The 22,767-nt window shown below is 52.1% G+C and overlaps 1 protein-coding gene across 19 annotated transcripts in view; it reads right to left on the reverse strand.

Moving 5' to 3' along the window:
- The window catches only part of MAPT (microtubule associated protein tau), a 28,415-nt gene extending 9,913 nt beyond the window's left edge, over positions 1-18,502 (reverse strand). For 2 of the 19 annotated variants that reach the window (XM_027702235.1, XM_027702238.1), the window contains exons 1-11: positions 18,386-18,502; positions 17,006-17,092; positions 15,597-15,683; positions 13,977-14,042; positions 10,150-11,019; positions 7,933-7,979; positions 6,606-6,785; positions 4,787-4,913; positions 4,155-4,205; positions 3,451-3,716; positions 20-112 (exon numbers count right to left, since the gene is read on the reverse strand). In XM_027702235.1, the coding sequence (XP_027558036.1) occupies positions 20-112; positions 3,451-3,716; positions 4,155-4,205; positions 4,787-4,913; positions 6,606-6,785; positions 7,933-7,979; positions 10,150-11,019; positions 13,977-14,042; positions 15,597-15,683; positions 17,006-17,092; positions 18,386-18,431 (1,920 nt within the window). In that variant the 5' untranslated portion in view covers positions 18,432-18,502. Of the gene's footprint in view, positions 113-3,450; positions 3,717-4,154; positions 4,206-4,786; positions 4,914-6,605; positions 6,786-7,932; positions 7,980-10,149; positions 11,020-13,976; positions 14,043-15,596; positions 15,684-17,005; positions 17,093-18,385 lie in introns of all 19 variants that reach the window. The other 17 variants (XM_027702237.1, XM_027702241.1, XM_027702234.1 and 14 more) reach the window with 17 other exon arrangements.
- Positions 18,503-22,767: the final 4,265 nt, after the last annotated feature.

Here is a 22,767-nt window from a genome sequence, read left to right on the forward strand (position 1 = left end):
AAAGTGTGAAGGTACTCACACTGCCTCCGCCCGGGATGTGTTTGATATTATCCTTTGAGCCACACTTGGATTGAACGCTGCTAAAGTCCAGCTTCTTATTAATAATCTGCACCTTTAGTAGCCAGAAAAGAGCGTGAGAAACAACGTGACCATCTGCAGCTTGACCATGTGTTATATCCCTAAAACCAGGAACCTGCCTTTCAGTGCTGAGAGCAAAAAGGAGAATCTCTGCCTTGCTGCACAGATTTGTGTACTTGTGGGCTGGAAACTGAAGATGGAGGTGGGCAGGTTATAGCTAGAGACTGGACACGTCTGGGTAGTGATGCAGCCCTGGTTCCCAGGCCACAAACACCAGCCAGAAATGAGCTCAGCCCATTTTCTTTCACTGAACAGAACGGGGAACTTGCTGGGCAGCAAACCCGCTGGAAGGCACTGAGACTCCACAGTGCTCTGAGACTCGGCTTCTGCAGAGCCTGTGGAAGGAGGAGGGATGGAGCTGAGAGAAAACTGCCTGCCCAGCCCCAGCTCCCATGCCTGGCATCCTGATCTCCCTCTGGGACAGGTACACCTGGGCATCCTGATCCCTCTCTGGGACAGGCACACCCGGCCTCGGGCAGTGCTGCTGGCCAGGCTGGAGAGCAGGAGCCACGTGTCCAGCAGTGGGAAAAGACGTCTGAGCTCTGCTCTGCACAGGGCTCATACTCCCTCTACAGCTACCAAGAGAAAGCAAACACTGCCAGGGATGCAGTTCCACGCCAGGGATGTGGCCCCATCCCAAGGATGCAGTCCCATGCCAGGCATGTGGCCCCATCCCAAGGATGCAGTCCCATTCCAGGGATGTGGCCCCACCCCAAGGATGCAGTTCCACGCCAGGGATGTGGCCCCATCCCAAGGATGCAGTCCCATGCCAGGGATGCGGTCCCATCCCAGGGATGCAGTTCCAGGCCAGAGATGTGGTCTCAAGACAGGAATGCAGTCCCACATTAGGGATGCAGTGCCAGGCATGCAGCCCATTCCAGGGATGAGGCCCCACACCAGGGATGCAATCCTAGGCCAGGGCTGCAATCCCATGCCAGGGTTGCAGCCCCATCCCAGGGAGGCAGCCCCACACCTGCAGTTTCCTTAAGCCCTGTGGGATGACAGGGGCAGCCCAGCCCACTCCCCAAAGGCAGCAGCTCTGTGGCATATTCCCAACGCCATCTCCTAAGGGAGAGAGGCTGGAAACAGCTCAGTGCCACATGGGAACCATGTGCCACGCCAGCTACACCCTCCAGCCCCAAAGCCTTCCCTCCACACACGGATTTTTGTGCTAATGAAGCTGGTTCTATTTCGGGCTCGTTCTCCCCACTTGGCTGTGTAAGGGCAGTTACTCTGGAGCAACCTCCTGCGTCAGCTATTCCAGGCAAAACAAGGATAAAGATTGTCCCTGCTCCTTCCCCCACGCACTCTGGAGTGGCTTTACAACCTACACAGGTGTAAATGCAGGTAACCACCTGCAGGCCTGAGCCTGTCTGAAGCACAACCCCGTGAGAGGGACCATCCTGCAGTGTCACATCCCTCAGCCCCGGATGGCCCCGTCCCCGAAGCCGGCTGAGCGGGCACCTCATCTCCATCCCAGCATTCCATCCCAGGCCTGCTGCTGCCAGGAGAGCTCCCTGCTATTCCCTGCTTCTCCAGCATGAGAAGCACCAAGGCTGGTATGTGCCTGAAGCATGATTTTCCAGATTCACATCAACTAATCCCACAAACCACGACCCAGTTCTGCTAGACCAGGCTTTGCCAGAGCAGCACTCGGTGATCCAGCGACAACAAAAGTGCTCAGACCATGCAGAAACACTGGAGGAGACATGGCTTTGCTGGCTCCTGGTGTGTGTTTCCCCATGTTCCTTTGCTTCCCTAGGCTGGGGGTCTGAAATCTGCACGGAGAGCAGGCTCCAAACCCATTTCTGATTTCAGCCTAAAATCAAACTGGTGGGATCAGCCCCTCCTGCTCCAGCTGCAACCATTCTGCTGAGAGCAGCCTTGTGTCCTACAGAACCCCCAACAGAGCACCCAGCCCTTCTCCCCTGCAAAGAGCAAGGAATTGTCCCAAATTCAGCTGCTCCCACTCTTTCAGTAACAACAACAAACACGTCTGACAGAGAAGCAGAGAGAGAAAAAAACCCCAACTTGTAAAAGCTGGATTAAAAAGAACGAGTGAATAATTTAACCAGTTTCCAGTGAACAGAAGGGTTCCTTCTAAAATCCCGGGAGAACGGGGTTTGTGGGGGTGGGAGGAAAATCCCATGACTTGTGCTAAGTGGGCAGGAGGGCTGAGGCCCCAAAAAGGACACGTGCTGCTCTGCCCATGACCAACGGCCCTGCCCAGGCTCCAGAGCCCCACTGGATTGTAGCACAAAGCCAGTAAATCTCCAGCCACAGCAGAAAATGCCCGGAAGGCCATGGAAAAGCAGGCTGCCACTTCCAGGGGTGCAGAGGAGCCGTCCCAAAGCCTCCCCCCTGTGCCAGAGGCGAACATTCAGAGCCATGGAGGTCACACAAAATGCCATGCACAGCACTCAGGGAATGGTTTTTATGGCTCTGCAAGGTCTGAGAGCCAGGCAGTGTCACCCCTGGGACAGGCGGTGTCACCCCTGGGACAGGCAGTGTCCCCTGAAAACAGGCAGTGTCACCCCTGGGACAGGCAGTGTCCCCTCAAAACAGGCAGTGTCACCCCCAGGACAGGCAGTGTCCCTTGCCAGGCTTGCAGAATTTAACCCAAGACCCTCATTCCCAAGCACTTGGAACACAGAGGTCACTTTGCTGCTGGTGAAACAGCTTCTCTGGGAGTGAAAAGTGGTTGAAAGGATAAAAGTGCCACCAGTTCTGGCCATGCCACACTGCCCATGCAGCCACACAGCACCTGATGGCAGAACACAACCCAAACCCTTGACAACAGAGCTGGATCCAAAATCCCAGTGTCTGGAAAAACTTGGGGTCCAAGCCTGGGCCCCTCAGGAGGAGGAGACAGACCATCCTCCTGTTCACTAACAGAGGGACTGCTCCAGTCACAGTGTAGAATCCATAAACACAGCCCTGATCCCACCACTCCTGAGGGCTGCAGGCCACAACCCACTGTCCCTAACTGGACAATCTGTCCCTAACTAGGGACAACCTGTCCCTAACTGGACACCACGAGGGAATGCCATTTCCCTGGAAGCCACTCCACAAGACCCACACCACGAGCTCTCCATGGGACAGCTGAGCTTTACTAAGCCAGGCAAGGAATTCCAGGCCAAGCCCCCAACCCAGTCAACCCAAAACCCATCACCAGGCTGGAGCCCAGCTGGTTTGTCTGCCCACTGCCCACAGCTGCTGCCGCTCCAGGGAGGCTTCTCCCATCCCGGAGGGAGCATCCAGCACCCGCTGCCCCCACAGCCAGGCCCCTGGGGAAGCAGAGTCCACGTTTACCTTGCCACCTCCGGGCTGGTGCTTCAGGTTTTCAGTGGAGCCAATTTTGGACTTGACGTTTTTCAGGTCGGGCATGGGCGCGGCCGAGGGCTGGATGCGGGTCTTGGCAGACGCCGGAGATTTCGGTGGGGTGCGAACCACTGCCACCTTCTTGGGCTCCCTGGCTGGTGGGGTGGGCAGAGAGGGGGTGCGGGAACGGCTGCCTGGAGTCCCGGGGGAGCCGGGACTGCTGTAACCGCTTCTGTCTCCAGACTTTGGCTGCTCACCTGGAGGTTGCAGACAGGGAGTGAGCACGGCTGGGCAACCCAGGCACACACCACCCCTTCCCTGCTCGCTCCCTGCCTTTTTGGGGTCGATGTCCCCGGTCCCAGAGCCCACCCTGCTACTCCCAGTGCACGGCTGCGCTTTCTTCTACTCCATTTTGAAGGAAAAACTGTGATTTAAAGGCAACTTCCTAATATCCCAGAAGGAAGATGGTCTCCACTGCCTGGGTCACTGGTAAAACTCCCCACCCGAGCGTGGCATTGGCATGCATGACGAATTACAGACAAAAGACACTCAAAAACACATTTCTATTAGAAATTTGGAAGCATTTTTACATATTTTTGTCTCTGTAATTAAATAAGGCTGGTTGCTGAGCAGCTTAGAACCGTCCCCAGTTTGAAAAGCAAACAAAAGAAGAAAAGAAAACCCTTAAACATCACCTTTCTCAGTCTTTGCTGCTGCAGGAGGTGGTTTTTTCTGCTCCTTTCTGCCTGTTTAGTGAATGAGAAAGATGCTTAAACATAATAAAGCTGGAAAATTAATTGATTTAAGGTTTTATGGAGCTCCAGTTAAGTATGAAATATATATATATGTATATTCAGTGAAATGCACCATTTTAATGGAAATTCACAATGCCTGATGCTTTCTGGGATTTTCTTCTCTGAGAATAATAATGGGCTAATCTCCATTCCTGCAATCGAAGAATTGATCCTCTTGCCCCTGCTCTTTGTGAAATATTGTCAGAGAGAAAAGGAGTAGATGGATTAAAAAGGAGCTGCCTAAACCTTCCAAATTGGAGGGTATCCCAAAGGGATAAAGCAACTGCCCTCTCCTACACATGTGTGAACAGAGCAGCACCTGGAAAGCCTCACTCCAGAGGGCTCATCCCAGCTCCAGGAGAGGGCTGAGCAGCTCCCAACCCCCTGGCAGAGCTCAGCCTGTGCCGTGCCCCTGCTCGGGGCTGTGAGTTTGGCCATTAACCCCCCAGAGCTGCACGGGGAACTTGGGAGCACCACTGAGGGCATCCCCACCGCGGTGGCGGGAGCAGGACACGGCTCCCCCCGTCACCTACCGGAGCTGGGAGGGGTCTTGGGGGCCGTGGGGGTCTTTGCCGGGATGCGCGTGGCGTTGGTGGAGTTCCTCTGCGCCTGCCCCGAGCGCGGCGTGCCCGTCTTCGTGCCACCCCTCATCTCCGGGCCCTGGGGACACAAGGGGGGGTCTGTCAGGGATGGGCTGTCACCCCTCACGGGTCAGAGCACACGAGACCCCCCTGCTTCCTACACCCTGGCAGCCCAAGGGTTCCCCACACCTGGAATGTGCCGGTTCACACCTTGTCTCCTGCAACAGCACCCGCCACAAGCAGGGCACAGCCAGGGCACGGCCACAGCCGGGGCACAGCCACAACCGGGGCACAGCCACAACCTGGGCACAGCCACAACCTGGGCACAGCCACAGCCTGGGCACAGCCACAGCCTGGGCACAGCCACAACCAGGGCACAGCCACAGCCTGGGCACAGCCACAGCCTGGGCACAGCCACAGCCAGGGCACAGCCACAGCCTGGGCACAGTCGGGGCACAGCCACAGCCTGGGCACAGCCACAGCCTGGGCACAGCCTCAGCCAGGGCACAGCCACAGCCAAGGCACAGCCACTCCTGGGCTGGTGGAGTGGCTGTGACCTTTCCCAGGTGAGCCCTTGGCTTCAGCTGCCCCATTCACCACCCCTGGTTTGGTGTGCAAAACTCCTCTGTTCTCTGAACTTCATCACTTCGTTTCCCCTGCCCTGCTAAAATTGTTACAGAAGATACATAAATTCAAGAGTATATTCAGCTCCTTTGTTCTCTAAATCTCGTCACTTTGTTTCCCCTGTTCTGCTAAAATTGTTACAGAAGATACATGAAAATTCAAGAGTATGTTCGGCTCCTTTGTTCTCTAAATTTCATCACTTTGTTTCCCCTGTTCTGCTACAATTTCACACAGAAGATAAATTTATCCACGAGTCGAGTGCCGGGCTTCAAACACTGGGAAGCACCTCAGATATCCCCACCTACATCACCTGTAACTTCAGGTAAACTGCAATATCTATCTATGGTCTCCTGGTCCCACAGAAATCCTTCTCAAACCTCTGAACTCACACATCCTCCTTCTGGTGACTACTTAGTGCTGGTCAGTGTAAAAGCTCATGGAAAACATGGAACTGAAAATTTACAGGCTGACTGGTCCCAAGGCAGCAGGGAAGCAGAGCAGAACCAGTAAAATCACATCCCATCATCCGTGAGTGGCACAGGTTGCCAAGAGAAGCTGTGGCTGCCCCTGGATCCCTGGAAGTGTCCAAGGCCAGGCTGGATGGGGCTTGGAGCAACCTGGGCTGGTGGAAGGTGTCCCTGCCCATGGCAGGGGGTGGCACTGGATGAGCTTTAAGATCCCAAACCATCCTGTGATGCTCTGATCCTGTGTGACCTGCAATCCCTGTGCTTTCCCTCCCCATAGGTGTATTTGTGTGAGTGAACACAGCAAAGGGAACCCAGAGCTGGGTGTGTGAGCATTTCCTACAGCAGCACCCAGCAGGTCTGGCTGTGGCACCCTGCAAACACATCTGCTGTTTGCTGCCAACGCTGCCGTGAAACACAGATAAAGCTGCAAAACAAGGAAGAGCTTAAAGGGACCTGGAAATGCCTCAGGGAGACCAGGTAACACCCTGCAGCGAGGAGCTATTTTTGCTCCACGTGCTGGTTCCTTCCAGCACCAGAACTGGAGCCAAACCTGGCCGTGGCCATGGGAAGGTGAGGCACATCCCACCCTCTCCACGGACCAGGGAGACTCAGCCAAGCACCATCCCTCAGGAATGCTTTAAGGTATTCCCCTTTGCCTCTCTCACATCCCATTTCCTTACCTTGGCTTTCATTTCTGGCGTTCCTGTACTGGCAGCTCGGGGTGTGGCAGGAGGGACTCGCTTAGAGGCAGGAGCAGGGCTGGAGGGTGGTTTCGGAGGGGCTGTGCTAGAGGAGGTGTGTCGGTGGGGGGGGATGGAGGGTCTGTCCCCTGGGGGTTTGGCAGTGGAAGGTGAGGATTTCTTAAACGTGGAAACAAAATAAAATGGGAACAAACAAAAAAAAAATCAGCATGGGAGGGAAACAAAATGGGATCAGCAACATAAAATAGGATTAGAAGGTGCAATGCAGAGCTGGGTGGGGGATAGGTGTTAGGTGGCACTGCCAGGGCCCCGTGGCTGCTCCACCAAATATGGGATACCCCAGCTATTCCTTCCACAGGGTGCAGTGACACTCGAGCCCCTTCCTGGGGACAGTGTCACCCTGTGACAGCCTGTCCTTGCTTCTGCCTTCCACACCAGGGGCACATTTCACCATCAGAACCCTCAATTCACTCCCAAACCCTCCTCCTTCCTGGCAAAGGAACAGCACTACCAACATCAGCATTTCTGAGAGATGCAGGTGGCTGCTCCCAGGTCTTTCAACCCCATTACACCTGCTCTGTCAAAACCAGAGCACTGGTTTTATCTAGGCTTGGTACCACGTCTAATGCTCAGCCTGATACGACCCTGCCAGACTTCCCTAGAGAAAAATCCAATTTCACACTGTTTGCAAATAATTCTATTCCTCACCTTCAATTTTTTACCCCTTAAACTGCCCCTCAGCTTGTCCATCATCCCCCTCAGGCACTAACCAAGCTAATGGCCAGATGAACTAAAACTCCTCCAAATTACCCATGTGACAGATACCGTTAAACCTCTGGAATCTCAAACTCTGCTGATGATCCCTGTGGATCCCTTCAAACTCAGGATATTCTATGATCTGCAAGGCCTAGATTATTTAATTTAATGCTTTAATTACATGTTTTGCTCTTTTCACTGTCATGCTGCTCATCCCCAGTACACCCAGTGCAGCCTTGAGTCTGCCCCAAAGGCAGCTGCTGCTTTCCAGTGCTGGGCTGAGAAAATGATTTCTCCAACCCCACACCCAACCCCGTGAGCCACATGTTTGATTTAGGTTTGGATCATTTCCTCACCCTCAAAGAACCCCGTGGATTGCACCATCCAAACCAAGGTGAGGAAAAAAAAATAAAAACACTGCTGAAAAACAAATGGAAGAATGGAAGGGAATGGGAAAGGTTTCCTAAGAGAGACAACTGCAGACCAGGAGAGCAGGAGAGCAGCCAGGAACATGCACAGGTGTCACCTCTGGCTTTATTTTTTAGCTCACCTTGGGTTTCTTTTCATCAGCTTCGGTCCCTTCCTTGTCAACACGACCTGACAAAGGGAAACACACAGTTACACCTCTTGGGACTGGTCAGGAACTCCAGAGAGAGGACAACACACGTGCCAGGGGCTGTTCCCTGTCCCTGCTCACCCTTAAACTAAACTCTGTTCTTAGAAATATATTACCAAGTCACCATTTCTTGCAGAAATACCTCCCCATGGTAAACACATTCTTTCTGGGTTAACAGATGATCCATGTTAGTCACCACTGAGACGAGACACACCAACGAGGTTTCTGTGAGAGCATTTTGCCCAGATCTGCACTCAGATCCAGCAGGATCCATCCAGTTTAGGACAGAAAGTTCCCTTCAACGAGTCTCGCTCTCTAAAACCCCCACTGGTTCTAGCAATTATATAAATAAAGACTCAAACCAAAGGATGTCCCAATCCAGTAGCACCGTGACCTCATTTAAGGTGGCTGTTCAGTGTGCTGCCTTTGCAGAGCACTTTTATCCCTGGATGTTGTTAATTCCCATCTCTCCTGACACACTGCTCTCTGCCTCCTAGCACAGTGCCCCTTCCACCTGGGTCAGTCTAATTAGGAGATTAAAAATGGGGAGGAAGTACTTTTTGTAGTACAAGGCACTCGTAACAGAGCCCTTTTTCCCTGTCTTCAGCTAATTCCTCTCCAGACAGGGAGGAAAAGCTGCTGATATTGTTCCCAATGTTTGGAAACTTGTCCTGGGAGGTCAGCCCTTTCCTGGTGACGTGGACAATGCTGTTAATCCAACACTGACCCCTCCCAAATTCAGTTACATTGCAGATTGGATCAAGGCTGGAGCTGAACAGCCATGGAGTAACTCTGTTTTGAAGGGAAAGACCATTAAATAATTGAATTTCTCCTACTGAATCAGAAGCTGGCTGGCTCTGGGCAATGCATCCCCACCCCACCATCATTCCAGGCTCCAGTGCAAGCCATGCCAGTGCCCTGCAGCACACGTGGGAAGCTTCCCACTGCCAATTCCATAGGGAACAACGAGAAATATGTTATGAGCTTTAGCTCCAATGGAAAAAGCTCCATCAACAATTTCTTCGTGAGCCCCACGCAGCAAAGAGCATGTTCTGCCTGCCACAACCCAGAGCAGCATTCCCAGGATAATGGAGGCAGCCAAGCCAGCTTTTGGGATGTGGAACTGCGGGGAGAAGCAGAGCCTCCCCCAGGATAGACCCTGGGCAGCCAGAGCTGAGGTACAACACTGTGAGACACCAACGTGTGTCCTGCTGTGTTAACACAACTCATGACAAAACCATCATCTGGACACTGAGCAGGGCCTCCAGTGACATTCCTGAGCCTCGGGAGGGGTGGAAAACAGCCTTGGAGAAAGGAGAGATCTAAAGGATGCTCGTGCATTCAGCGGCGAACTCAGACCTTCACCCAGAACAGCCCAGCCCTGCCCCACAGACTGTTAGATGCCTCCACGCACACAGGCAGCTCCCACTGAACCCCCCAAATGCTCTGGAATGCCCAGGGACATCCCATCCAGAGCTGGGATTGGAGCAGGATGCTTTGGAAGAGCAATGGACATGCCTGGCAGTGGGAAAGGCCCAGCTGGCTGCAGACCCTGCCCGCAGCAGCAGTCAGCAGTGGATATTGAAGGGGAAAGTATAAGAAACAGGATCAGTGCGGGGCTTCTCCATGGTTAGACCTGCCACCCTTGCCTTTTTTTCCTCCTCCCTCCTCTTTAGGAAAGCCAGTTCCAAGAGTTATTGGACCAGACATGCAAACCAGATGGGACGTGTCCTGCCGGGACGAGCCGCAGCGCGTGCCAGGTCAGCCCCGCTCCAACAGGCCAGAACCACGTCCATCCGGTCCCTCCTCTCCTCTGGGAAGGTGCCAGGTGGGAGTTAAGGCGCCCACCCAACAGATCCAAGGAAATCAAACTAAGAACAGGTGAAAAAAAAGCACGACTGGGGACACGCCAGCACCATGCAAGGGACGCAAAACGGCAGCGCAAGGGCCTGGGAATCCAACCCGGGATTAAACAGGGAGGGAAGGACTGGGAGGGAGCAGCAGCGGCGCGTTGGAGATCAGTTCACAGCGCAGATCCAGGCCATTTCCAAGCAGCAGGACTCGAGGTGGCAGCAAGCTGTGGTGCTGCATCAGGCAGCCTCGTTGGGAGCAAGCCACCGGTGAGCCGAGGGCAGCAAACGGAGCACACACCTTTGAGGAGAGGGACACGGCTGGCTTTGTCTGCAGCCGGGGCACAGGGCTGCTTCTGGGGCGTCTGGCACTCTCCTGTGTCTGGCACAACCTCAGCAGCTTTGTCTTCCACATCACCTTTTAACTCAGAAGGGAGTTTGGCTGTTTCTAGCAAGGGTCCAGAATCTTCTCCCTCCCCGGGCTCAGCTTCTTTTTGGGAGATGGTTTCAGAAGGTTCTGATGGGGTGACTTCTGTACCTCCTTCACCCCCCAGTGGTTGTTGCTTCTCCTCTTGGTCCTCTCCTGCTTTCTGTGACTGAGTTTCAGCCACAGATGCCTCTCTCGGGGTGTCTCTGGGGGCATCTTTGGACTCTTCTCTATCACATTCTTCAAGAGTCTTCTTGGCTGTTGCTGGACACGAGCCTGTTTCAGGTCCTGGTGAAACCTGCTGACCCACCAGGGACAGCAAATCCCGCTCAGAAGTTTCATCAATATCACGATCCTCATCCCTCTCCTGCCCACTGGAATCTTCTTTTAATGGGGCTTTGGTGCACAAAGGAGGTGCTCCATCCTTATGGTCACCTGTGCCCCCTGCTCCTGCCAGCACATCCCGGCCCAGCTCTGGCTCCACACCAATGCCTTCTCTGCCTCGATGATCCCACAGCTCCCCGCTGCCTTCGGATGCTCTGGAGCCTTGGTACATATCCAGGGGGATTGGGATGGTGACCTCAATTCTGGTGGGAGCTGCTGCTGCTGGAGCCTTCGTTTCACGTGACAGGAGTGGCTGCTGAAGGCCCCCAGGTCCCTGCTTTGGGGGCTGGCTGTCTCCTTTTACTGCCTCTCCCACACGCTCCTGAGGGCCGGGCTGGAGCTTTGGAGAGCTCGGCTCCCCTGGAGTTGAAGACGTGGGGTATGAAGCAGGGGCAAAGAATTAGCACAGGCATGTCAAACAGTCATGTAATGCTGAGAGACTGAGGATTTCTACTGTCAAAGAAGTCCCACACCGCCCCACTGAACAGACAACTCACTTCCACAGTGGCTTTTGCCTTTAAAGAAACTCTGATCCCCAAGGGAATCACAAACAGTGACAGACACAGTGCATGGGAGACCAGACTCCTGCCTGGACCCGGCCTTGGAGGTGTCCAGGTTCACACCTGCACTCCATGAGCTGGTTCAGCTGTAGAAATTTCCAGAAGCCAAGAACATCCCCATTTTCCAATCTAACACCACCATGGGACCATCGGTTTGCTGGTCAGTGCTCACCTCCTCCTGCCTCAAGGGCCTGAACAAAACAGGCCAGACCCTTCCCCTCCTTCCCAGGCTCCCCAAATCCCTGCAGCTCTTTCGTCCCTTCAGGAGATGTTCAAGCACACACAGCACCTCTCAGAGCTCAAACCATCCCTGCTCTGCTCTCCAGGTCATTCCTGCTGCCCATGGGCGTGGAGAAGAGCACTCCCACGTCTCCACTCTTATTTCATCAGCCAGCAGAGCAGCAAAGGACTGTGAGGAAAAACGTAGTTGTACTGATTTTGGACTGTGCCCCCACTGAGACTCATCAGAGCTCCAGCACTGCTGCCATTATTTGGGCTGAGTGACGTTTAAACCCCAAATCTGAGGTCCCAGAGACACAGATCTCTCTCTCTCTTTTTTGGGTGTGTGTGTGTGTGTGTAAAAGAGGGAGTTCTGTTGTTGCTGATCTTGTGCATGACACAGACATTTACAATTTCACCCAACTGCAGAGTTAAGTCACATATTCCACTCGAGCTGGAGCTTTTCTGTTGGAAATTCATTCAGCTGAAGCAAAGATGCCCTGAGCAATGGAGAATTCACCTGGACAGAGGTAAATTGCTTTAAAGTCAACCATCCTAGCAGGAATGTGCCTGCTGCATTATGAATTTGCCCAGCTTCAAAGACTCTTTGGTCTTTTTGAGCACTGCTCAGGTAAACCAAAGAGCCCAAATCAGAGCACTGGAGTCCTGAGATCACAACTGTGGCTCTGGCAGATTAACAAACAAGACTAAAAGAAGAAAAGATGAATCAAGACCGATTTGGTCTTTTATCAATGTCCTCCCCTTTTTAAGAGAATGTCATGGTTTAAGTGAAACCACCACACAAAGACCCTGGAAACTGTGGTTTAAAAGAAAGCTTCAACTGGCCCCTATTGGAAGGTAATATTTGAAATATGGCATCAAGAAACACCTTTTGTAATCACAGGGATTTGAAGTGTTCAGGCAGCAGCCAGCAGGTCAACCTGGCTCATTTCTTCTGCAAAGGACCCACTAATGAGCAGCAGTGCAGGAATGTGGACAGGCAGTTCACGAGCTGTGCTTCCATATTCCAGGATTTTTCAGGGGTTTTGAGGCAAATCTGCAGCGCAGGGTCAATGCCAAACTGGGGATCAGAGGATGCTTCTCCACCTGAGACTCCAAAAGCATTTTAAGATGCTACATCTGCACTGCAAATATTGTATTTTTTTAAACCCTCACATCAGGTAGGTACCAGTGGGACACCCAAGGCTCTGTGTGTCAATAATCACATTTTCCTCTGAATCAAAGAGAATTAAAAGGGAGCAGCACATCATTACAAGCTCACTTTCAGAGATGGAACAATTTATAAAGAACCTATATAGGTTTTGTCAGAGCTCCAACTCGCTGTATGGCTCCATATCTGACAGCTCAAAGATCCCAGGACAGGACAGAAAGGTCTTAGAAAAACTCTGGCGTGAAACAGCACTAAAACCAGGGTAGAGAGAAGAGAACTTCACCCCCCTCTTGATAAGTCCTGATTTCTATTTTATAGTGGCACCACTACTTTAAATACAGAAGAGCTGCCAGTCCAAAAACCACTGGCCAGGCAAGCAAAGGTTCTATTTTAACTGCAGGGAGCACAGAACTGTGTGTGGAGAGCAAAGACAAGTTGAATTCTGCCCTGAGCTGAGAAGGCAAAGACTTATTTACCTCTGTAAAAGACATGGATGTCTAAATGCACTAATGGAGCCATGAGGAGGAGACACCACCCAACTCGAGGGGTTTGTTGTGTTTGCTGTGCAGAAAACTGCCTTAGGAAATGGAGTTTAACTGAGATTTTAAACAGTACACCAAATTAGGGCTGTGGTGTGGAGGCAAGACAGCAACATCATGGGGAGTCTGAATCCCTAAGTCTGCCCCAGTAGGCACGGAATTAAGCCAGCACTGGGTGTTTTGGGAAAATCCCATCCTGAAGCTTTCCATCAAGTCTGAACTGAGGAGAGTCAAGAGAGGCTTTCCAGGTAGCCAAGACATCCCAGATAATTCTTGGCTCATCTAGAGCAGACACAATTAATGCTCTGAGAACACTTGCTGCCCCTGTGTCTGACTTGGCCACTTCACATTCCCTAAGCCTGGGATAAGGAAAACAAACCCTTAATGTTGAAGTCAGGGCATCAGTGAGTAGGTTTGAGACATGTTTTCCATTAGAAAGACACGGTAACCAAACAATTCACTGATCTCGTGGGTGACTTGCAGGGCTCACACTGTCTCTGTTCAGTGTGAGCAGCTCCTCCTGGTCACAGCACATCCCAGCTCTGTCCATCAGCTTTTCCAGCCCTGGTTTTGCAACTGGACAAACAAGCACCACGACTTTGGCTGTCTGAGAGAGAAATCTGGTGCATGAAAAGCTGCAGTTACCTGAAATGAGTATGTTTGAACATTCCAAGCATGGATGATCCTTCCCTGTCAGGAACAGGGAGAACTGCACAACTGCCGTGCAGTGCAGAGCATTTTATCACAGAACAAAATTCCCAAGCCACCAGCAACCAGTTGCACACGTGGGCAGCAATAACTGGACCCAGGGACAGATGATTCACCCACCTTGAGTGTCATCTCCTGCAGCGTGGTCCTCCAGGCTGGGAGTGGCTCCTACGCCCGCCTCTTCAGCTGCTCCCAGGTCAGAGGAACAAGGGGAAAAATACGATCAAAACAAGAGTTAAGTTTAGGTGTGTGCCTGGAGAATTTATTTACCTCCCTTCTGATGCTGCCCATCAGATTGGGCATGATCTCTGCTGCATCATGAGCAGGGCAGGATCAGAAAGGAAATCACTCCACACCGATGATGGATCTGGACAGATCTACTCAGCCTGTGCTGTACCAGACAGGAGGAGTGTTCCATCAACTCACACATCCTAGATGGCAAGGTTAGTACAAGCTCCTTCAGGTAGGAAACAGGCTGTTAAGGAGCAAGGAAACTTGTAGATTTATATCCCCTCTTCTACCCCCACCTACCCTTCATGTAGCCAGCAGCACTCACACAAATGTCTCTTCCCTGAGCCCACCTTCTTGGTGTCTGCTACCCACCTCACCACAAGGAACCCTGCCAAGGCTGTGTGAGACCAGTAATTCCAAGCCTGATATGAATCTGACACTTCAGGAATACTGGAACATCAGAGAAGCACAGTCTTCTTCACAGTGATGATGGTTTGCCTCTCTCAGAATTTTTCCAATGTATTCCATGAGTACTTTCAAACCAGCTTAAACAATTATACCTGCATGTCACATTCTCTAGCCAAACTAGAACTTTCTCTCTTTCCCTGTATTTTTTTTTCCCAGGAGTTCAGGACACACTGGCTCCCTGGTACAGTCAGATCTTGCACCAGGGTCTGCACATCCTTGCAAGCAGGTGAACCACTCTGTGTCCCACTGCAGGGCTCCACCAGCAGCCTGGGGACTGGATGCAGATGGATTTCACTGCTGTGGGTGTGTTCCAGTGTTTGGCATTACCAGAAGTCCTTTTTCACCCACTGCCTTTCTCAGGTCCTGCCTGCTGCTTCCAGGAGAAGCCACTGGCTGTGGCACAGGGGACACGTCCTCATTGTCCACACACAGACCTGCCCCTCCCCGCAGCTCCTGCCCTCTCCTACCCACACAGCACTGCTGCAGTCACTCCCTGCTCTGCCTCTGGAAGGCACCAGCCCTCCCTGGAAAACCAGGCCCAGGTGCAGTGATTCCCCACAGGCCATTCAGGCTGAATTAGCCACTTCACTTCCTCTGCATTATCCTTAAAAGCGCTGCTGCAGTGGCCTGGTTTTCACCTGCCACTCCAAAGACACCCACGAGGGCTGGGCAGAGCCAGAGTGCTCCGGGATGGCACCGAGGGCCTGCGGAGACCGGGATGAGGGGCTGCTGGAAGAGGGGCTGGAACGACCCGGACCTGCTCAGCCTGAAGGTGGGAGGCAAAGCCACCACAGAGACACCAGACAGAAAGATTGTTCAGATGCAGAGCTGCGAAGGAGAAGAGAAAGCTGCGAGTTTCCCTCAGGATGGGGAAGGCAAGAGGACAAGTGTAAGCCAGGAATTATTTGCAGAAGGAAGAAGCAGCGTCAGGAGCAAAGTGTCCCTGCGAGAGGTTTCATGGTGTAATCTCACAGCACCAACCAGTCCAGCTCTCTGCTCTGTCTGCATCAAGAGGTGGAACTGCACCTTGGTCTCCCTCACCTGTGGTTCCTTCTGGGATCTCCCCGTGCTGTTCCACACCACCCTGATCCTCGTGGTCTCCTTCCTCCACTAAAGGTGCTGTGGCATCTGAAAAACAACGCAGCTTTCACACAGCTGTTGGGTGGCAAAGCCCTGGGGAGGCCAGGACATGCCTGAAGAACCTGTTTGCTCAGAAAAGCACTCAACTCCCTCCCTTCAGCCAGTGGAGCTTGTGGAGGGGGACAACCAAGCACGGCACAGCAAAGCCAATATCACAGGGACACCAGGAGCTGCCCCTCTGCCACAGCACACTCCTTATGCTTCTGAAGGCTTTGCCAGGAACTCTATCCGAAAATCCACAGCCAAAAGCAGCCACTGGTGCCTGAGCCACATGCACAGCAATGCTGTCTGCACTGGGACATCACTGGTCTGGAGCAGGACAGAGCAGCTCCCACAGGATACCTTCACAAACCATCCCAGCACTCTGGGCAGCTCTGGGACAGACAGACACTTGGCTCCATCTACCACAGGGATGTCTGCTCCTCGTGACAGTACCAATCCAACTGGAAAGAGGGATAGTATCCCCTCCTGCACCAGCCAGGTTTGACATCCTGATTTCCTGAGCCACCTCACAGACAATCAGACAGCCCACACCTCCAGCAGGGCAGGGGTGGGACTGCTCAGCATCTCTGTCCACCTCTCCTTTCTTTTAGACCAATTTTGCAAGCTAATGCCTTCACCTGAGGTCTCCAAAGGCAGATCCTTGTGATTAAAGCACCAGAGGAACACACAAGGTGCAGTTAATTGAAATGGTAAACAAGTCTCTGGACCACTTTGGAATGAGTTTCTTTCTACAAACATGACAATCAGGTAACACTCCAGAGCAGCACAGACATGGCTTGAGTCCTACCACCATGACCTTCCCATCAGCATGAAGTTTGGTTTTATGTCTGGAGCCTGCCCAGCTCATCATTCCAGCAGGAATCTCACTGTACCAATGAACACGTAAACACAGAGGGGGCAAAAACCAGCTGACTCCAAAAGGGAACTCAGCAAACAGGACGTGCTGTCAGTGCTCGGGGGAGCACAGTGACACAAACCTGTGTCACAAAACACAGGATTGCTCCCGGCTGAGCCAACGGGACCTCGCAGTCCCCACGTAAAACATCTTCAGGAAACAAACCACGAGCAACTTCCTGAGCTGTAATAACCACTTCACCTTCTCTTGCCTTCCAGCCCACCTTTAGAGCACACTATCTCATTCTGCAGCATGGCAAACATCACTGTGATGAGACTAAGAGCTTTTGTCCAAGAGTGCAGATGCTCCTCCTGAGAAACCCCACCAGGAAATGGCACGGCGAGGCTTTGGGCAAGGTTTACCACGCCCCCATCCATCATGGTTCCAAAGCAGTAAGTCAAAGAGCTCCCACCTTCTGTAGTTGGGGTGCTCTTAGCGTCAGATGTTTCAGAAACAGGCTCATCCGATCCATCATCGACTGGTATCTGAAGGGGATAGCCTGGAAAACATTCAAATACTTACAACAAGTCCTTGGCTACGAATTAGGGCCCGGGCGTTACCAACTCTGACTGCCCAGATCCACAGCAGCGAGAAACTGTGACTGGAGAGGAAAAAACCACCCGAACTAAAAGCAAGCAAAGCGTGAAAATGCCAACCAAAAGCACCAGTGTCATCACCAAAAGGAACGAGCGGAAACCCATCAGCAAAAGAAAAGCCCAGTGAACCGGACAGGCAGAAACAGCAAAGCATGGCAGGAGCAGGCAAGGAGATCTTAGCAACGTAAGGAGGAAAGATGTGCAACTCCTGAGTCACTGTTGTCCTCTCTGGGGCCCTCGGCTCCCTCCCAGAGCAGGCTGAGCACTCCCACGACTGCAAACCAGCCCGTCTTTGTAACAGGATCAGTGCAGGACAACAAACCGGGCCAAGACGTGGTGGCAAAAGCTTTTTGGAAGAGCAGGGCAAGAGGCACAAGTCTCCCCTCAGCAAAGGGTCCAGGCAAATCAAATAATGAGAGCTGGAAAAACTGACTTAGGAAAGAAGAAGCAAAATCCCTGGGAAGCTGATGAGCGAAACAAGCTGAGAGGAGCCGTCGGACTGCAATGCGTTACAGAGCCCGGGATGAATGGATGCTATGGATTCTCTCCAGGGCAGAGGCAATCCATTTATGGAAGGGGTGTCCAAAGCACCTCAAGAAAAGAAAATTAAGATGATGTTTATATGGAGCGTAGCCGGGAGTGAGTCCCACCAGGTTTGTGAGCGCTGTGTGGGTTTCCAAGCTCAGTTGTGGAGCGTGGTGGAATGAGAAAGGAAAGGCCTCTGGAGAAATGCAGGTCTGACATATGGGGAGGAAGACTCTGGCATGGCCCCCGCTCCCAGAGCTCTCTGTTCAGTTGTCCCCAGGTCCCTGTGCAGGTGAGGGAAGCAGGCAGCAAGCAGCACCCTTGAGCTGTGACCCCAAATAAAAGCAGTGCTGCGTTTTTATAGCAAACCGAGGAGTGAACACAAACACACAGTTGCAAAGCTGCAGCAGTAAGATCATCCCTAGCCTGGATACCAGGGGTTATTCTGCTTGTGCTGGGCAATGATATCCCAGAGCAGCATTTTCCTACGACTGTAAATGCTGGAGCATCTTGTGGCTGCAGCCAGATGATCCACAACATCCTTCCACACACATATTCCCTCTCCTGGCTGTCCCCAAGGACCCCTCGCACCACCACGCTGTTCCCACTCCCCCTGCTTAGGTCAGCAGTGGGCAAGGCAGGTCCTTTCACCATCTCCTGGGCGTGCTCACCTGAGGAGAAGTGTTTTTCCTGGCCAGGTGCGTGATCCTCCATCATGGTGATGTCCTGAGGCTGCTCCGCTACCTCTCAGCAAAGGTTCCTGGTGAGAGTAAAAACAAACACCCATTAGGCAAAACTTGACACAAGAGGAGCACAGGAAAGGTTTAACTGCTCCTGCACAAGGAAAACATGTGCCAGTCACTGCATCCCCCACAACGAGGATATAGGCAACTTCTGCCCAGCTCCACCCAAATTCCACAGGTATTTAAGACGTGCCAACCCAGATTTCCATCCTGGTGCACACAGGACACTGCCCAGACACCATGTTGTCCCAGGAGATCACTGGGAGCAGCAGGGTAAGTGCAGATGTACTTCTGGTGCTCAAAACTCTGCATTTCCCAGTTTAACCAGTCTCTCAGCAGAAGTGTCTGCTGGCAACGTGTGATGCTGGCGTGGGAAGGGACGCTTTCCATCCCTGTGGATACACTCAGCAGGGATATACAGCTAGCACAACACACTCATCATCCTAAAAGCCACCCAAAAGTGACATACAGGGGTAATCCAGGCCTTTCCAGAGATGGATTTGGACCAGGGACTCTTAGAGAAGAGGGTCTCGCTTGGTTGTGGCTCTGAGGGGACAGCACAACAGCAGGATTTAACCCCAAATCCTTCTTGCAGGGCTCGGAAAGCCACACCACAGTGCAGAGCAAAGCACACAGGGCTGGACACTGGGGTGGGAGCAGGAAGGTGCCAAAACTCAGAGTCATTTTTCTAAAGTGCATCGATCTACAAAAGGAAATGAAGTTGCCAACAACCATTATCTGCTCCCTGATGCAGGGACTGTGTTTCTCCCTGCTCTCTGTGCTGGTTGGACAGACAGTGCTTTTAGCTGACTTCCTAATAGCTGATATAATTACAGCCCCTGGCAGTGATTAATAATCAGCTATTAGTGTGATCATATGTTTGCCATGACCATCAGAAGCTAATGAATCCAGCAACAAAGCTCAGGTTACCGGGAGCAAGGAAGAAACTTGTGGTTTTGTCTGCTGGCAATAAATTAACTGGATATATGGAACCACACCAGAGAAACTCCAGGGCCAGTAACCAGATCTCTCACCCAGCTTTTTTAAGCCTTAGCAAGATGACTCTGCAATTTAATTTCTGCCTCAGACAGATGCAAAGCCATTTGACAGAACTGTACTAAGGAAGTTCAAGAACTTTCCCTTAAAAGAACCCATAAAGATAGAAGGATAAAATAGGAAAGAATTAAGTATCTAATTTTTGTCCCAAAAATGGTGGGCCCTAATTATTCAGACATATGGTTGCTCTCCTCCCAGCACTCAAAGAATCATATTGATTATATCCTGGTCTCATCTGGCTGATGATATTATTTACAGGTCTATTTAGCACTGAAATACTAAAATGTAGCGTTAACCTGGTGTAGGGGCCACAAAAGCAACCTGGGCACAAACATGAGTGTAAAATGACACACAAATGTGCTGCTCTGCTGTGTTTGTGTGTGTGCACACAAAAATTACCTCTCTGCCCCAAACACACACGTGGGACTGGGTACAGCAGTTTTCCCAGTGCACTGCCCTGTCTGTTGGTAGGAAAACATGGATGGCAGGAGCAGTTCCCACCCCCTTCCCCAACAGTGATCCCCTCCCTTCACTCCACATCCACAGACATCAACATCTTTGCTTCCCAACTGCTCTTCCAGAGCAAACCACTCTCCAATCTGCTGTGCTGCATTTAGATGGGGCTGTCTCCTTACTCTGCCTCCTTCCCTCTCCTCCTCCCACGGGTTTTTTGGAGGAGAGCAGTTCGTGTCTCCCCCAGTCTCCCTGGAAAGCCACACTTAGTCCTTTCTTGCCTCTGGACAAGAATTTCCTGGGACGCCATCCAGAGAGGACTCTGTTTGACAGCTAGTGAGCTCACATAACCTGTCAGAGGTTTATCTGCTGGCTCCATGGACAGCACCCGACACAGAGAAGACCGTCCACTTTTCCTGGGAATACTGCATTTAGCAAGGGTGCAGCCCTGGCACCGCAGCAGCGGCCGTGATTCAGCAAAGGTTGTCAGTGCTTCCCGCTGTCCTGCCAGTGCCAGGGCTTTCCAGCACAAAGGAATGGCTGGGTGTTGTGCAGGGAAGCAGGTGATCCTGTTATCTGTCTGTGCTGCTCCTGGCCAGCCCCTGCTCCCACTGTGCTCCATGCAGGATTCAGCTGCCTCCGAGCCGGGGTGGGCTCGGGAGGATGCAGCCATTAATTTTTCAGAGGCGGGAGATAAAGAGCTGCCTTTCTGCTACAAGGAAAAAACCATGACTGTGAGGCACAAAGATTCATCAAAAAACCACTCAGTGGGACGCTGAGAGCACCTCAAACCCGGCTGCAGCTCATGGAACGCCCCGGGTGCTCTTTCATTCGGACACGGGGATTTTGGGGGATGATGTCCGGGCTTGTGGCAGATGATGTCTCTGTGGGAGAGCAGGAGCATCTCCCAGTAGATAAAGCACAATGTCCTTCATCCTGCAGATGAAGCACAATGTCCTGCAGCAGAGGAGCAGAGTCCCCTCTGTGCCTGAGCCACCGTGAGCAGCACCAGTGGTGGGGAATCAACCACCTCTAACTGGCCCGAGCCAAGGGGCAGGGAGGGAGAGAGAGTATTGCCAAGGGCATGGAGTGATGGGACAAGGGGGAATGGCTTCACACTGACAAAGAGTAGGTTCAGATTGGATATTAGAAAGAAATTCCTCGCTGGGAGGGTGGGGAGGCCCTGGCACAGGTTGCCCAGAGAAGCTGTGGCTGCCCCTGGATCCCTGGAAGTGTCCAAGGCCAGGTTGGACGGGGCTTGGAGCAACCTGGTCTAGTGGAAGGTGTCCCTGCCCGTGGCAGGGGGTGGGAATGGATGATCTTTAAGGTCCCTCCCAACCCAAACCGTTTCATGATTCTGTGATCCTGCTCCCACATGGTTCCCACAGCATCTTTTAGCTGCAGAAATGTCCACTCAACAGATGCCTTTCTCCCAAGGCACTGGGAAGCATTCCCTACAGCCTGCCCTCCGAGGCCTGGCAGGGCTGAGATTTAAACCCATTACAACAGGGCTGATGAAATTTCATCAGCACCAGATAAGCAAATAAATAACATTAAGCAGACAAAGCGATGGGTAAGTAGGAGTGAGCCACCACCATTATCTCTAAGCTGCAAAGCTCTCCCAGCAGGATTTCAAACACACAGGCCATGGAATCATACCCATTCACCAGGAATGTCATCTGTGAGGACATTTTACACCTCTCCAGTGGATGCTGAGCTCCCTTCTCTCCCTTTTTCTTCTTCATGCATTGTAAACGTCAGCTAAAAGCATCTCTCACTCCAAACCCCATGGATGATGTGCCTGATTTTGGGACAGATCTGGCCTGTTCAAACCAAGAAGCAAAACTGAATTGCCTTTATCCCCCCCCCCCTTCTGGGTCTAGAGGGAAAGTCTCAGCTCTGCTTTGGGTTTTCACTCAGGTAATAAATTCAGTGACCAAAGAGAATTTAAACCTTATTAAAACTGCATATTCTGGATTTGAATTTTTATAAAGAGATGGTCTGAAAATTCTGAAAGAAGCCCATAAGGATAATCCTGTTTGTTTTTTCCTTTTGAGTGGGGGAAGGGGAAATCCCTCTTAGGGAAAAACATAACATCAAGAGGGAAAAAAATATTCTAAAATATTCTTAAAAGTGTAAAAGCAGCCCCGCCCTGAAGCAATGGTTCAGTGATGCATAATTAGAGCAAGGAGAGCTGAGCAGAGATAAACTTGAGCAGCACCCTCTGCACGGCAGATAAAACACAAACCCTTGGAAGAGCCTTATCCATTCCCAGCAGGACTATTCTCCTTAACCAGGGACACTATCTAAAAAGCAACAGCCTATCCCACAGTTAACAGTTCCTCCAAACCTCCCGTTTTCCAGACCCACAGCCTGCCTTTCAGGAGGAGAGGCCTCTGGAGGAGTCCTCTGGAATGGTACAACCAGGCACTCGGGAGGCAAAGTTTTGCTTGCCAGGAGCAGGAGGAATTTCAGCCCACCAGTACCACTGGTGTTTGCTCTGGGGGTGCAATCCCAGGCCCTGAGCATCAACCCAGTCACTGTGCCATGCGTTGGTGTGACAGTGAGGCACGGGCTGGCACATGGAAAATTTCACTGCCAGGCTTGGAGCTGCTTTCCCAGCTGGCACCGAAGCCTCCAGCTGGTTTTTGAGAGTAGAATGTTGCCATCCCTACCCTCAGATCAGTGTGACCTGGAGAGGAGTAGATACTCCAATGTGCTCGGGGTGGGCTGGAGGTGTGTGTGGATCCACAGGCAGAGCAGAAGGGAGCTTGTGGCACCAGGTGACTCTGGATGAGTTT

The sequence above is a fragment of the Neopelma chrysocephalum genome, unplaced genomic scaffold (assembly GCF_003984885.1).
Source record: "Neopelma chrysocephalum unplaced genomic scaffold, ASM398488v2 Primary Assembly neopelma1_182, whole genome shotgun sequence".
Taxonomy (NCBI): Eukaryota; Metazoa; Chordata; class Aves; order Passeriformes; family Pipridae; genus Neopelma; species Neopelma chrysocephalum.